Genomic DNA, 14919 nt, shown 5'->3' with positions numbered 1-14919 from the left:
ATCTAGCTGATAACATCTGCTAGGATACACAGCTACCTAGAACAAAGGATCGTAAAAACAATTATGTTTAGCTTTTGAGAAAGATTTAAGGTTGAACTTGAAATGTATTACTCTCAAATAATTGTATCAGAAATATAAACACAATACTAAGGTAATATCATGCCCTCATGAAGGCTGGTTCTGAAACCTTTTTACAGTATTACATTCAATCTACTCATGACTTCTCAAGTCAAAAACTTAAAATTCAAACAAATTCCCTTTTTTGGAACATAACCCAGTTACCTGCCATTTTAAAGTTGGATTTTATTCCCTCATCAACACTTGTAGTAAACATTAAATGTAACAAGCCTCTACTTCCTAACTTAAGGGTGGGGGGCAAGAATAAAAGTATATTAACTGGTAAAACATCCAGTTACATATAACCATAATGCCCTGAGAGTCCAACTGAAGAGTACAAGGGGAGCAGAGGGTTGATTCAACTACTTTAGACTGAAACTATAATTATAATTTTAGCTTCCACCACAGATTTGAACAAACCCACAGATGACTTCACGGGTTCAGCCTACTAAAAGTATTAACATTATTTCACGTCCCAAGTTCTAGTCTTAAAACCAGCGAGAAGGGGTCTTTACACAAAAGTATCAAACTCTCCATATCTACTCCCAGAAGGAGATTCCTACGCCCTGACTTCTACATATTTGGGCATAGCAAAGTCTGATTTTTTTCTTGCTACTTCTAATTCCGTCTTCCTGAAAGAATAGGGCAGCCAAAAATGTGATATTCTGGGGTACCTGGAATCAGGCTTCCTAGATCTTGGTACTCCACCACCACTGACTTATCCTTTGACAAAGTTCCTGAATTTCCTCCTGTCATATAGTGGTATTATAGTTTTAAGATTTGGTGAATACATGGGTAAGCACTTAAAAAACAATGTCTGACTACTTTAGGATGTAAGTGGATGTTTTTGTGTGTTCCCAAATAATTATCTAGCCTAGCACTCTGACAATACTAGAATAAAGCTTTTTTTTTTTTTTTTTTCATTTTTTCTTATAGAGAAAGGAGTTCAAATGCTCAGGTAAAGGGCCCTGACACTTTTAAAATACATGGAATGTTGGCCCTTAAGCAGTTTTCACTATTACTCCCCCTAACCAAGTATAGCCATGTCTCAGAACTAAAAGCAGTAGCATGTGAAAGTCCCTTTCACTTTCACATTGACTGATAAGTTTTCATCATCTCTGACCATCCAAATGATGTATTAAAAACATTAAGGTGGCATTAGATTTTATCATTTGCTTCCCAAATGCATTATCCTCTTAATTGTTAGTATAAGCAACCTACTGCATAGTCAAGCAACAAAGGAAAACCATGAAGGAGCACACACAAGATCAACTGTCAAACCACTTTTTAACCACCATTTATATTTAAACAGTTCATAGACTTCTCAGACCTTATAACTAACTTAGAAATGTCAAAAATACTATTAAAAAAGCCCATACTAAACTACTCCAAGATTCTAGATGTGTTGTCTTAAAACATATTACACACAGAAGAGAATGGAAAAGTAGTATAGGACTTCTTCAGACAAACAGACAAAAAGCAGTTTTATAATATTTTATTATCAATAACAAACAGCTGCTTTGTCTGTCCTGCAGCTGTTAATGGGGTGGATGGGAGGACACCCTTGACCCTAACAAGGAAAACTCAAATTAAGCCTTTATATACAAGCAAATTTAGAGCTCTTTTAAGTGTCCAAAGCTATTAATTAGTTTAATCAAGGCATTAAACTAATTCTGAATTAACATATTTGAATAACCAAGAACTAAAATGTTCAATTTTTCTAGTACAAAAAAATTAAATTTGCTTTAGTTATAAAAGAGCTCTGTCAATATACACAAACTATATACTTCAGACATTCACAAAAATGTGAGCAGAAGGCTTATCAAAAGACATTTAATACAATTAGTTTTCAACAACCCCTTGGTGGTCCACATCTACAAAGATATCCAGCCCAGCCCAACCCCCCTCCAAACCCCACCCCCACAGAAAAGCACATACTTACCAGAATTTTTAGCAAGTATGGTTTGGGAATTTGTTTTTTTTGTTTTTTGTTTTTAAAAAAAGGCCCCCTGGGCAAGTTATTTACAGTTTAATTGCCACTGTCAACTGATCTGGACCTGGACCTGGACCGGGACCTCTGGCGATCCACAGATGCTGGAGACTTAGATCTACTTGAAGAACCACGTTTCTGGCTCTTCTCAGGCACAGGAGACCTACTAACTGAACGGGACTTGCTCCTGCTCCGGCTCCTGCTTCTTGACCGGCTGTAAGACTTGCGACTACGGGAACGAGATCGGCTACGTGACCTAGAGGAACTCCTGGTCCTCGATCGAGACCTGCTTCTTGACCTACTATGAAAAGTGCGAGAAAGGGAAAAGAAAGGGGGAATGAGCCTTTATGATACACCCTAACAAATCCATTAAGTAAAACTTGACTTAAAATATTAAAGATACCTGTGCCTTTTGCTGCCTTCAATTAATTTGATTTTTCTCCCATTTATTTCCTTTCCAGAAAGTTTTTCAATAGCATTCTTTAAATCACCATAAGAGGCAAACTCAACCACCCTAAAATGAAGGAAAAAAAATTTTTTTTTAGAAGACAACACACACATCCCACAGTTGCATGCACTAGATATAGTAACCTAGGTAAGCAGTAGTTCCTCTATTCATTTTGCTATCATTATGTTAGGTCTCATTTGTGACAAACAACAGCATAGCAAAGTTTGGGCACTGCTGACATTCTGAGTCAGAAAATTCTTTGCTGTGGGGAGTTCCGTGCACTGTAGCATGTTCTGCAGCATGCCTGGCCTCTACCCTCTAGATGTTATCAACACCCTCAACCAGTTGGGATAACCAAACCTGTCTCCAGATACTGTCCAATTATCCCCTGGGAAGCAAAACTGTCCCTCATGGAGAACCATCACAATCTGGCATGTACAAATTATTTAAGTTCTTAAACACAGTCACAATAAAAACTTACAGGGTATTTTGAAAAGCTTTCAAAATGTCCAGTACACTCACCCTTCATTTAATTTAGGTCGATGTGCATCCGCAAAGGTTACTTCCCCAGCTTGTCTCATGAAATCTTTGAGATCCTTAACATAAGACAATTGTGTCAAGCAAAGAAGAGGAAAGGTGACACACAAACAACCACATGGTATAAAAACAAGACTACTGAAAGAGAAGTTGTTAGATAAAGTACAAACATGGCATATACCACACTTGTATTCTATCAGAATTCAAAATTATGTCAGGGCACGAAATAAGCAAATAGCATATTGCTTTTAAGCAAAATGCTAGAGGAAATTCAGATTTTAACATTAAAGTAGTATTAGTCTATATTGAGCTCAGTACAAAAGGAAAAAAACAAACAAGAAAACAAAAAAAAAAACAAAAACAAAAAGAAACAGTACAATTTTTAAAGTAAAGACTAAGTAGAAGTTTTATATTTAACAGAACATTTACAAGACACCAGTTATTTTGTGCCCCATATGTCATTAAAAAAGTTTACTTTACCTTTATTAATATTTCCCTAGGCTAGTCAAGCAGCAAACCATTAATCGGTCGGAGAAACCTTCATGACATATGCCCGACTGGCTCTTCGCCACCCACTTGAAGGATACTACCCAATCGATGGAAGCCTTTAATCGCACAGCCCTCCCTATTAGCAGACTACTGGCGATGCAGACATGTTCTACTCTTGTGCAGTTACCAAGGACCACTTTACTGCGATCAGGATTCCAACGACCACCTAATTTCGTATCTTTCAACTCTTTTCGACCAGGACCTCTTATTCGGAAGCGTTACAGGAAGACAGCTCTCAACTTAGGGATCAGATCACGTTATCAACGCTCTGGGATCGCTGCAACCTGGCACTTCAATAAGTGCACCGATTACGTCTAGACCGGCAAACACAGATCTAGAGGTGGCCAACTGATCACTGTAGGAGCTGACTGGCAAAGTCAACCAGGCCCAACCAAGAGTGACCAAGACAACGATTAGGATAACCCACAGGCACTCCTCGTCATAAGGCCAACGACACAGATAGGCTGGCAAATAAAGGGTTTAATATTTGGTTAAAATTGATTTTAAAAAACAAGAAAAAATATCCTCAAAACATTTACATTTGATCACATATTAAAATTTGAAATATCCCCCAGTTACATTTAATTAAAATTAAAATTACAAATCAATTAAATTCATTAATTTAATTAAAGATAAAACTACTTTTAATAAAACATTAATAAAAATTAACTACCCATTAACTTTATTTTTTTAAAAAAAAAGCCACATTAAAATAACTCAAAACTGTATTTCAACAAACCTGCCAGCTGACTCTTGAGGATAAATTCTCAACTATAAGTCGATTTTCTGTTCTTACAGGTGGAGCATTTCTGAGGAAAAAAATGAGTATTCACAACAGAAGAAATGCAGTGTTAATGTGCAGCGACATGTGCATTTCTTGTGTTCAACTGTGGACAAGTTCAAGCAATCAGACATGACAAATCATTCAAACGAATTCCATTGTTATTCTATGATTCATTACTCATCAATCAGGAACAGCACTTTAACACAGACTAGAAAAGAAGTTCCAGAAACATTTATGCTAACCGTTACTAAAACTTAAGTACTGCCCCTTATAGTTCAAAGCAGCCATTCAACCACCACATACCGTCTATCATTTCGAGGTCTGCGACTACTAAAACGGTCAGAGTAGCGTCCTCTACCTCTTCCACCTCGTGATCGTGCCCTAGCATGTTCAATAGTAACCCTATAGAAAGGGAAAAAAATATCCATTGATATTTAAGCTATCTCTAAGATCTGTTTAGAAAAATATTCAAACTGACCTAATCTGCTCTATTTTCCAGGGCTAATGATAAACCTAAGACTCTCACCTTTCACTGCAAAGTTCTTTTCCATCGAGTTCATATACAGCATCATCTGCATCCCTGGGATCCTCAAATTCCTAAAATTTAAGCATTAAGATCAATGGGGCTTTAAACATGCTTTCTACAACATATTAAAAGCACCAAAATTATTAAGACAGGATGAGAAGAGGAATCTTAACAATACAGATAAACCTAACCAAGGGGTGGCTGGGAGTGGCTTCCAGACAGACAGCAATTAGATTATTCTAATTCTAATAAAAATCACTGCCTCATGGCTACCTAACGTTTATAAAAACAAGTCTTCTACCTGGGCTCATTAAAAGTGAAAACAAATGCTTATCAAAAGTCTCACCTACTACTAAACAGATAATTTGCCTAGTTAGGAATACTTACCACAAAACCAAACCCTCTTTTCAGATCAATATCTCTGATCCGTCCATAACCCTTGAAGAATCTTTCCACGTCTTTTTCCCTCGCTGCTGGGTTTAGCCTCCCGATGAACACTCGACAGCCACTCATGATGTCCGGCTAGTATTTCCTGTTAAGAAAATAATTCAACCGAAATAATATCAATTAATGGCACAGAGATCAAACACCTGGTCAAGAGATCAAACATATAAATCACATAAGAATGTTTTACCTACAAATGTTATAAACAAGATTGCCAACTGTGCCTCTAATTAGGCCAGGTCCCTTGCAGACAAAAATTAAAGCTCGCCTGCCAACACGATCCCCCCCCCCCTCCCTGGTACCAGACCGCAGCAACCGCAACGCCCACTGCCACTTCTCGAACTGCGCAGCCGCACTCTCTCCCGGCTCCTGGGCCCCCTCCCATCTGCCGCAGTTAGGAAAGGCCGAGAAGTGCGGGCGGAGCCGACCCCGCCCTCCGCAAGGCCAGCCCAATGGCGGCCGGCCGCGCAAGCGTCGCCACCTCCCGGGAGCGTCATAGGGGTGTATGGAAGCCGGAATCTCGCGACGCCACGGCTGCGCTTGCGCAGGCGGTAGCGGGCGGGCACTTGGCAGCACAAAATGGCGGCCGCGGAATAAGCGGCAGGGGAGAGGCGCGTGAGCCAAATTCCCTTCTCGCTCTCCCTCCTCCGACGCCACCGGGCCGGAGTCTCTGTGTCAACACACGGGAAGCCCAAAAGGTACCCAGGGCAAAGGCTGACCCGCAGGAAGCCCTAACGACCCACTACGGGAAGGGTCCGGAGAGGGAAGACATAAACAGTGGCAGGGAGGGGCGCGCAATCTCTCTATAAAAACGACCAGAACCATGACCGCCCTTCCACCTTCAGTACCCCTCCAACAATACCAAAAGGGAGACGTGCCCCAGCGCCCACCTCAATCAACTGCGCTCATTAGACGCCGTCCTCCGCAAAGAGAGCAGCCCCAGCCGCTCGCGACCTGAGCGGCCATGAAGAAGCCTCGATCCGAGAAGCCTTGCCCTCAAAGTGAGCCACTCACCTACCGGACAGGATCTTTGGCAGCTGAGACCCAGAGAGGTCCGTAGTCTGCGACGGAGCCGTCTGCCTCCCCGCAGACCAGGACTCAACTCGTCTACGTCTCTCGACAACTGACGCACTTAGCAGCTCTGGCCTTCCACAAAATGGAAGGCGCGTCTCTGCGTCACTTCCGGGGCCGCCCCTGGGATTTGGAGAGTGCACCCCGTTGGGTGGATCCAGGGACGGAAGTTTCCGCGGGGCTGGAAGTTTCCGCGGGGCGGGAGCTTCCTTACAGTGACCCAGAGAGCGACCCTCGGTTCGCGGTGGGTGGGGCTTGGGGCGGGAACTGGCCGGGGTGTGGCTGGAGCTGGGGGACGTTTGCTCTTCCTGGGATGTGGAGTTGTGTTTGTCATCTCGAATGAGAAGATCCTGACGAGTGAGAGTCCTTTTTGTACCCATACCCTGAAGATAACTGGGTAAAAGAAATCCAGGCTTTTACAGTGACCCCTGTACTTCTCCGTTCCATTGCTGAGTGTAAATTAAGCAAGGGTGCTCCTTGATGCGGGTGTGAGTTCCTTTTTTACCTGTGCCGCAGACAGGTGGTTTAGTTGTACTGCGAAGTCTAAGGAACTAAAGTATTTTTCTAAAATGGAATGGAAGGTTTTTGGTTGATGAAACATTGAATTTGGGACTGCAGCAAGAAGACCATATTGAATTAAGACCAAAAGGCAAATGTCTACCTTTCCACTACCACTCTGGGACTGAGAGGTTTCGAACTGTTTTTAAGCCCAAGTGGTATTTGAAAATCCTCCCAGTTCGGGTTTCTGTAAAGTAACACATCAAAGTCGACAGTTCTTCTGAAACTAGAGAATGTTGTGGTTTCTTGGTGTGAAACACCCTTCCACGTTCTTAACTCCTGCGGTTCCCCAATAAGGTTAATAAGGCATAAAGAGAACGATGATGAATAGGTACATTTAGGTGGAACTCAATGCATCCCATTTTTGATAAGTGCCAGAATCCAGGGTTGCATGCTTGCAACTACAGTTACGTTGTGATAAATAAAGTAGTTCAGGAAGGAGGAAAGCAACTAGTCCTTACTCTTACCCAAGGGACCCTTAGGTACTAGGATGGTTTGTGTGAGCTCCATTCACACTGTTATATGTGCAAATAAAAAGAGCCTCAGTGAGTACACAGTAAAGTTGTAGTTATCTATGGTGTGAAGAGTTAAGGATCTATTTAAAATAAATATTTGTTAAAAAAAAAAAAAAACTTTAGAGTTGGCCTAATATCAACATTTTATAATACATAAGTTGTCCCCAAACCAATTTAATTACATTTGTATGATTTCTGCATATTTAAAGGCATGAAGAAAATAGTCTTCTGATTATTTTCTACATTTTGTATTGACTGTGGAAGCAACTATTTATGATTTTACTATCTGTTATTTTTGCTTCAATAAGAGAAAGTAATCTGGAAGAGGTTTTCTGGGGACGAGAAACAAGGAAGATGGTGCGTACACCATGAAAAAAGTTGCTACTTTCAGCTCACAATGGACTCACAATCAGCTCACAATCAGCTCACAATCAGGACTTTTTTTTTTTTTTTTTTTTCAGTGTAGAAATTGAACCCAGGGCCTTAGGCATGCTAGGCAAGTGCTTTTCCACTGAGCTACATCCCCAGCTCTCAGGACTAATTTTATAAACCCTTTTTCTTGATTTATTAACTCTTGAAAAGTTCGTGAGTTCCACAAAAAAGTAATTTTTCCTTAGTGCTATTAATATTATGATCAATATTAACAATATTTTAGAATACTGTCTTCTGCAATGTTTTTTTTTCCATGATGACCATGTAATGTCAAGTCTTCCTACCAGACTTTCTTACCAGTTACTCCAATAAACACAGTTGTCTTCCATGAAGATTTACTTATCTTTTTATGTGATCTTACAATATTGTTTATACCCCTATAATTCCCTCATCACTGACTTATATTAAAGATATGTGCTCTTCCTCCTCCCAGAAATACCTAGTACAGGAACAACTCAGTATTGATAGTTCTGTATTTACATCAGCATTTTTACCAGGTTGCTCTGTTCCTCTATGACTTGGCAGCCTTTTCCAAAGACATCTAACTAAATAGCAAATCTTTAGCTAAGAAAAATAGATGCAGAGATATCACAGATTAAACATAAAGTTTGTTGTCCATGTCTGTTGGGGGCTTTCAGCATTGCTGGTATGTTTCATTCCTCACAATCCTGATTTCATCTAACTCAGAAGTCCACAAATTATAGCCTGTGGGCTTCATCCAGTCTCTTACAGGGTGTGAGAATGATTTTACGTGTTTAAATGTTGTTGATTTTACATTTTTAAATATTGGGCAATACATGAAAAATATATGAAACTTAAGATCAGTAACTATAAAGTTTGTTTAGAACACAGACACTTCTGTTCATTTACTTGTCTACATCTCTTGTTGCATCACAGTGTCAAGGCTGAGTAGTTGTGAGACCAGGTGATTCAGATATTTACTATCTGGCCCTTTAATAAAAAAGCATTTGCCAACGGGAAATGTGGCTCAGTGCTTGCCTGGCATGCATAAACCCTGGTGTTCGATTCCCAGCATGACAAAAAACAAAAAAAAAAGTAAGAAAAATGAAACCGAGAAAGCTTATGCCAACCCCCTAAATTGATTCCTAGACCTTAGACAGCTTTATGAATGCTCCATCCAAATCTCTTGGTCAGATAATAAAATTGTAAGCAAGAAAACAGGTTTTGATCCTTATTTTTAAATAAAGTTTCTTTGATACCAATTATGACTAAAAATGCTTATATAATGAGGATAATTAAAAGAAGAAAACACTCCCAATTCTTTCTCACCAAATCAACCTCTGACTATATTTTGCTGTATATTTTCTTCTCATATTTTTCTGAGTACTTTGTTTTTTAGTACAAAAGTAACATCAATTTTTTAAACATAGATATGACATTTAAAAAAGTCATCCCTATTCCTAACTTCTAAGGAGTAACTACTTAGCATTTTAAAATTTTTCCTTTAGTGTTCTTCTACAGGCACAATTGTGTTTTCAATATAGGAATTGTCCTCATTGGTGTAATGTGGCATTACAAGGGCTAGTTTATAAAAATTATGTATGTACATTTTCCAGATCTCTCTGTTTTATTGTATTCATGACTATAGGTATCAAGTGTCTACTGTTTTTCTTCTTAACCTCACACTACTACATGCCTGGAAAAATATTCATTCTGACCAGCTATTCCTTATTTCTGAAAATCTCCTAAATATCACCAAATGCTTAAAATTTTTCCTATCCAAAAATCCCAACAGTAAGAAAAAGTGCTGTTGTTTTCTTACTTACAGTCATGATTCTAAAGACTTTTTGAGAGAGTAAGTATCCTGAAGTAATTTCTCTTAGAAATTAATGGTTTTTTAAAATGTTATGTTTTCAATTCAGTTTCACCCCTACATTCCTGACTTTTTTCTATTCTTACACACTGGGTTTTTTCTGCTGATTTAAAATATGTGCACAATATTTAAAATATTGGTGAAACCACTATAGTCATGCAACCCCTAACATTTCATTTTAGTCAACCACAGATCATATATATGAGGGTAGTCCCATAAATTATAATGGAACTGAAAAATTTCTATTGCCTAGTGCGATAGTAGCCAGTGTAACATTGTAGCACCCTGTGTCTCTCACGTTTGTGGTGACGCTGTTTTATTTTCTTTTTTCCATTTTCTTTTTTTTTATTTGTTCTTTTTAGATATACATGATAGTAGAATGTATTTCGACATATTATACATACTTGAAGTATAACTTATTAGGATCCCTGTGGTTTTGCCTGATGTGGAGTTTCACTGGCGGTGTATTCATATATAAGGATGGGAAAGTCATGTCTGGTTCATTCTACTGTCTGTCCTATTCCCATCCCCCTCCCTTCTCTTCATTCTGATGATGTTGTGTTAAACAGATCTACTGCAATGCCAGTCATATAAAAGCATAGCACATATACTTAGCCATAGTACAGAATACTTGATAATAAACAACTGTGTTAATGATTTAGGGATTTACTATATACTAAACATTTTATCCTCAGAGTGTACTTTTACTTATGAAAAAGAATGAAGAAACTTTGCTGTAAAACTGTTGCCATGTTACACCAATAGCAGCCTCGTACATGCAGGGTTGTATCTAGATTTGTTAAACTACACTCTATGATATTCACACAAAGTCAGAAATCACCAAACAGGGTGGGGTTGTGGCTCAGTGGTAGAGTGCTTGACTAGCATGTGTGAGGCACTGGCTTTGATTCTCAGTACCACATATAAATGAGTAAATAAAGGTTCATCAACAACTAATAATTTTTTTTAAAAAAAACACAAAAACAAAAATCACCAAATGCAGTTCTCAGACAAGGTCCCCATCGTTAAGTGACACATGACTGTGCTTTGAGTGCCCCAATGAGTGTTTCTCAACACCAGCGACATGTTAAAATTCTCTGTGCCGTGTTTATAACATCCTGATTTAAATGGCCTGGAGTGGGCCCCTATTTTTTAGGGCTCTGGTGGATCTAATACTCAGCTGAGAGTGCAAACTGCCGAACTAGATCTATGAACACACTCTCTTGTGTGGCTGGGCCAGGAGATTGCAAATTGGAGGTCAACCAAGCAACTTAGGGAGGACCCATGTCAAATTTTGTAAATAAATTTAAAACTTTTTAAAGGGCTGGAGGTGTGGCTCATTGGTAGAGCTCTTGCCTGGTAAGTTTGAGGCCCTGTTTTCAATTCCTAGTACCACAAGATAAATAAATTAAAAAATCTCCTCTTACCCTATGTCACTTTTCAAGTTGCCCCACTTCTCCTTTCCTAAGCCTGCACATTTCTTAACAGAGCAGTTAGTCTTTATACTCGTAGGTGCACTTTCTCAAGCTCTCATTCACCTGGAACCGAACTTCCTCCCCGCCTCCTCTGAAACTGCTCTCAACGTTCACCTTCAACCCATTTGAAAATCCAGTGGCATCCTTATAATCCTCATCGCATTTGATAAAAACTTCCATTCATCTTACCTTGCATGCCTGGCAAGGTGTTCAGGGCTCTGGATTTATTTGCCTGTGCAGCCTTTTTACACCTCGCTATCAGTTAATAGTCTCCCTATTTTTTTAAAAAAATGTTGCAACCAAAGCTCAAAGTCACACAGCTGGAAAGTGGTGGAGCCTCAGGTTGAACCTAGGGAGTCTTCTCCAACTCCGTGGTTCTAAAAGAATTTTTTCTCAGAGTTAAGTTACTCAAAGGGGATATCAAAAACATGATAGCGTTTTGTAAGTCAGAAGAGAAAATTTCACATCGTGGATAAATTTAGGTATGGTTTTTGTCTTTTTGTTACAGAACTGTGACCCAAAATGTACAAATTCAGCACAAGCCATTGCTAGAAAGGACCAGAGCATCTAGACTGGGTTACAAATGACATCCATATTCCCCTCATCACAGCAGGGAAGCACCTGAGCTTGTCAGCTGAGCGTGTAGGAACTGGGCTCAGATATGTGTTGGAAGTTCAGGTTCAACACTAACTATTAAAGCTCTGACAACATTTCTTAAGGAAGAAATCTATGACTTTAGGCATGCTGCTGGATCTTTCTAATCCACATGTAAAAAAGAAGTAGGTCAAAATGGGTCAACCATAGAACTTTATTCATGCAGTTGTTGTGAGGGTGAAGCAGGGTAATGAGGGCTTGGTGTTTGATCCAGAGCCCGGCATACTCAACACACTTCAGCTCTAATGAATAATACAAGCAGTCCTGTCTCCTAGTCTGAAAGGACAAAAGTCACAGTGGAGGCTAAGCTGGTGTAACAAAGAGACGCAAGACAATGGCTTTAAAAAATATGAAATTTTCTTTCTCGTGCCTCCAAATCCTCTGTAGGTAAAATATAAAGGACTGAAACATTCCCAAAACCAAACCACTCAAGGGATTTATTTTTTAATGGGGTTGGGGGCTGGGGAGAGAACTGTACAAGAGTCATACCCACCCAAGAACCAACCTCAGTGTCTACCCTCTAAACCTCCTTCACCCCACAAGCTGTCAGGAACTGGGAACTGACTAACTGCTGGGCTGTTTCCATCTTTTATAGCAAAAGGAAGCCTCCAAAGCATAATCTCTCTAATCCACAGCAGAACTATCGTAGAGACCGGCCAAATCAGTCCAACTCTCAGAAATAATTACATCCATGATACAATTATTAGGGCTGAGACACATGGAACCAACCCAGTGAAGAACACTGTTTGATAAATCAGAGTACTCACAAATGGGCCAAGTTTAGTCCAGAAGAAATTGGCTTTCTCTTGGACCAAGAGTGTAGAAAGGAATGCAAAGCCCTACCTTATGTTTTTTCCTGGTTGATGTACCTCAAATAAAGCTTCCTGTTTTAAAAATATTATTGCAAATGGCCCTTGTCTTGGGTTAAAGAGAACTGGACTAAGACATCCTACTGGTGAAGCAATTAGCCCATGCAATGAAATCCACGGAGACCTGACTGAATTCACAGTGAGATATCATTAGGGATACAGAGACACAGAAGCTTGGATCCTGATGGAAAGCCTGTGCTAGCTCATTTGTGTTGCTCTAACTGAATACCACAGACTGGTATAAGAATAGGGAAGTATTCCTCACCATTCTGGAAGCTGGAAGTCCAAGATCAAGGAGCTGGCACCCAGTAAAGGTTGCTTTCTGTTTCCAAGATGGTGCCTTGAATGTTGTGTCCTCTGGAGGGGAGGAACACTGGATCCTCACATGGCAGAAGACAGAGGGCGAGAAGGACATACCCCTCTGTGAAGTCCTTCTATAAGAGCATCAATCCACTCATGAGGACAGAGCCCTCATGATCCAAACAGCTCCAGAAAGGGCTCACCTCTAAATACTTTTGCATCAGGGATTAAATTTCCATCCTATAAATTTTGAGGGACACATTGAAACCATAGCAGCTAGTGACCAGGACATCATTAGCACATAAAACTGGTACAACATCTGGGTTTAGGTATGGGACACTACCAGTCAAGCTGCTTCCAGATTCCTAACCTCAGAAACAATACTGTTTTAAATGACTGATTTTGAAGTAATTTGTCGCAAAACGAAAGGTGACTAATATAGATGATGAGGCAAAAACAAGACTAGAACTGGTAAAGCTCTACTTTTGAGTATGGCAGGGTGTTGGGGGTGGTTCCTGGGAAGATTGGTGAATCTATCAGCTCAACATGGCCAGGCACCATTCATTCAGTAAGGGCCTGGAAGGAAGAGGTAAGTGGAGCAAGGGGGAAATTCGCCCTCCTCTGGCTCTTCCTTCGAAGCAGGTTGTTTCTCCTGTTGCTGCCCTTGGACGTTAGACTCCGGGTTCTGTGGCCTTTGGGTTCTGGGACTCACAGCAGTGGCCTTCTATCGGTTCCCTGGCCTTTGTCTCAGGTTTGGGGATGCACTGGTGGCCTCCTTAGCGCTGAGGCTTCTGGCTTGTTGGACCGAGCCATGCTACTGACTTCTCTGACTCTCCAGCTTACAGAAAACCTACCATGGAACTTTTCCACCTCTGTGATGGTGTGAGACAATCTCCCAATGAATTCTCTCTTGGTTCTGTTTCTGTGGTGGACCCTGAATAATACACGTGGGATTGATGGGGCAGTAGTAAAGGGCAGGGACAAATTGGAGAAGTGTTGAAAAACAACTTAGTGATCAATTTGACATGGTGGATTAAGGAGAAATAAGAATCGAATTTTACTTCTAATAAAAGGTACAGTATGGGTGCAATACAGACTCCAGCGACTAGGCAACAGAAAATGAGGGAGGAAATGCCCAAGAGTCCCTTCGCTTTTATTGAGTTGGAAGTATGTGGGACATCCTGAGAATAGATGTTTCAGAATGCATCAGGCAGATGTCTCAGGATGCATAAATCCAAATCATAGGAGATAGATATGAGCTAGAGCAATTTTTAAAATCAAGTTCAGAGGAATTCCCACATGGGTGATGACTGAGACCATAAAAACAGATGAAGTCACCCAGGCTTTGTTGAGACAAAGATGTGGAGGAGTATACTGTGAACAGATTAAGAATGTGTCTGCCTCAGAAAGACCCTTTTGATGACCAGTGGAGACAGGGCATGAGCCCAGGAGAGCCAGAGGGCAGACACTCCAGTGTTGTGGGTGAGAGTTCAGGGGAGACTAGCTGAACAGTGGCTCAGAATCAGGACTGAGACCAAGGATTACAGGATTGTGATTTACTTGCTTAGAATTCAGACAGAACCCTGGCTCAATTGTTTTGTGTTTGCTTTTCATTTGGTACATTTGCTTAAATCAGTGTGACTCACTCTATGGATTAGTCCTCCCAAAACACAGTCTTGTTTCATTGCAATTTACATTTGATCATACACATACACACACATGCACACACCTACATACATATACATATACTTCTTCTACTTACTATTAAGTGTATTTTTAGTATTTTGTTCAGGAAGCCACTTGCCAACCTTGGCCT

General features: G+C 40.2%; 1 protein-coding gene across 4 annotated transcripts; it reads right to left on the bottom strand.

The window, feature by feature from the left end:
- Nucleotides 1–1596: 1596 nt before the first annotated feature.
- Nucleotides 1597–6569, bottom strand: Srsf5 (serine and arginine rich splicing factor 5). Of its 4 annotated transcripts, none has more exons than XM_047538999.1 (8): nucleotides 6414–6569; nucleotides 5339–5483; nucleotides 4952–5022; nucleotides 4729–4827; nucleotides 4381–4450; nucleotides 3078–3151; nucleotides 2511–2621; nucleotides 1597–2408 (listed from the first exon to the last, which is right to left on the bottom strand). In XM_047538999.1, the coding sequence occupies exons 2-8, from the start codon at nucleotides 5462–5464 to the stop codon at nucleotides 2147–2149; spliced, it is 813 nt and encodes a 270-aa protein (XP_047394955.1). In that variant the 5' UTR covers nucleotides 5465–5483; nucleotides 6414–6569; the 3' UTR covers nucleotides 1597–2146. The 4 variants fall into 4 exon arrangements, with proteins under 4 accessions (XP_047394955.1, XP_047394954.1, XP_047394958.1 ...); XM_047538998.1 differs by having other exon boundaries at nucleotides 6410–6566; XM_047539002.1 differs by having other exon boundaries at nucleotides 1597–2405; nucleotides 6410–6566.
- Nucleotides 6570–14919: the final 8350 nt, after the last annotated feature.

Source organism: Sciurus carolinensis, chromosome 2 (genome assembly GCF_902686445.1).
Source record: "Sciurus carolinensis chromosome 2, mSciCar1.2, whole genome shotgun sequence".
In the NCBI taxonomy this organism is placed as follows: Eukaryota; Metazoa; Chordata; class Mammalia; order Rodentia; family Sciuridae; genus Sciurus; species Sciurus carolinensis.
The sequence above is the reverse complement of the archived record's forward strand: the minus strand, read 5'-3'. Positions and strand labels throughout refer to the sequence as shown.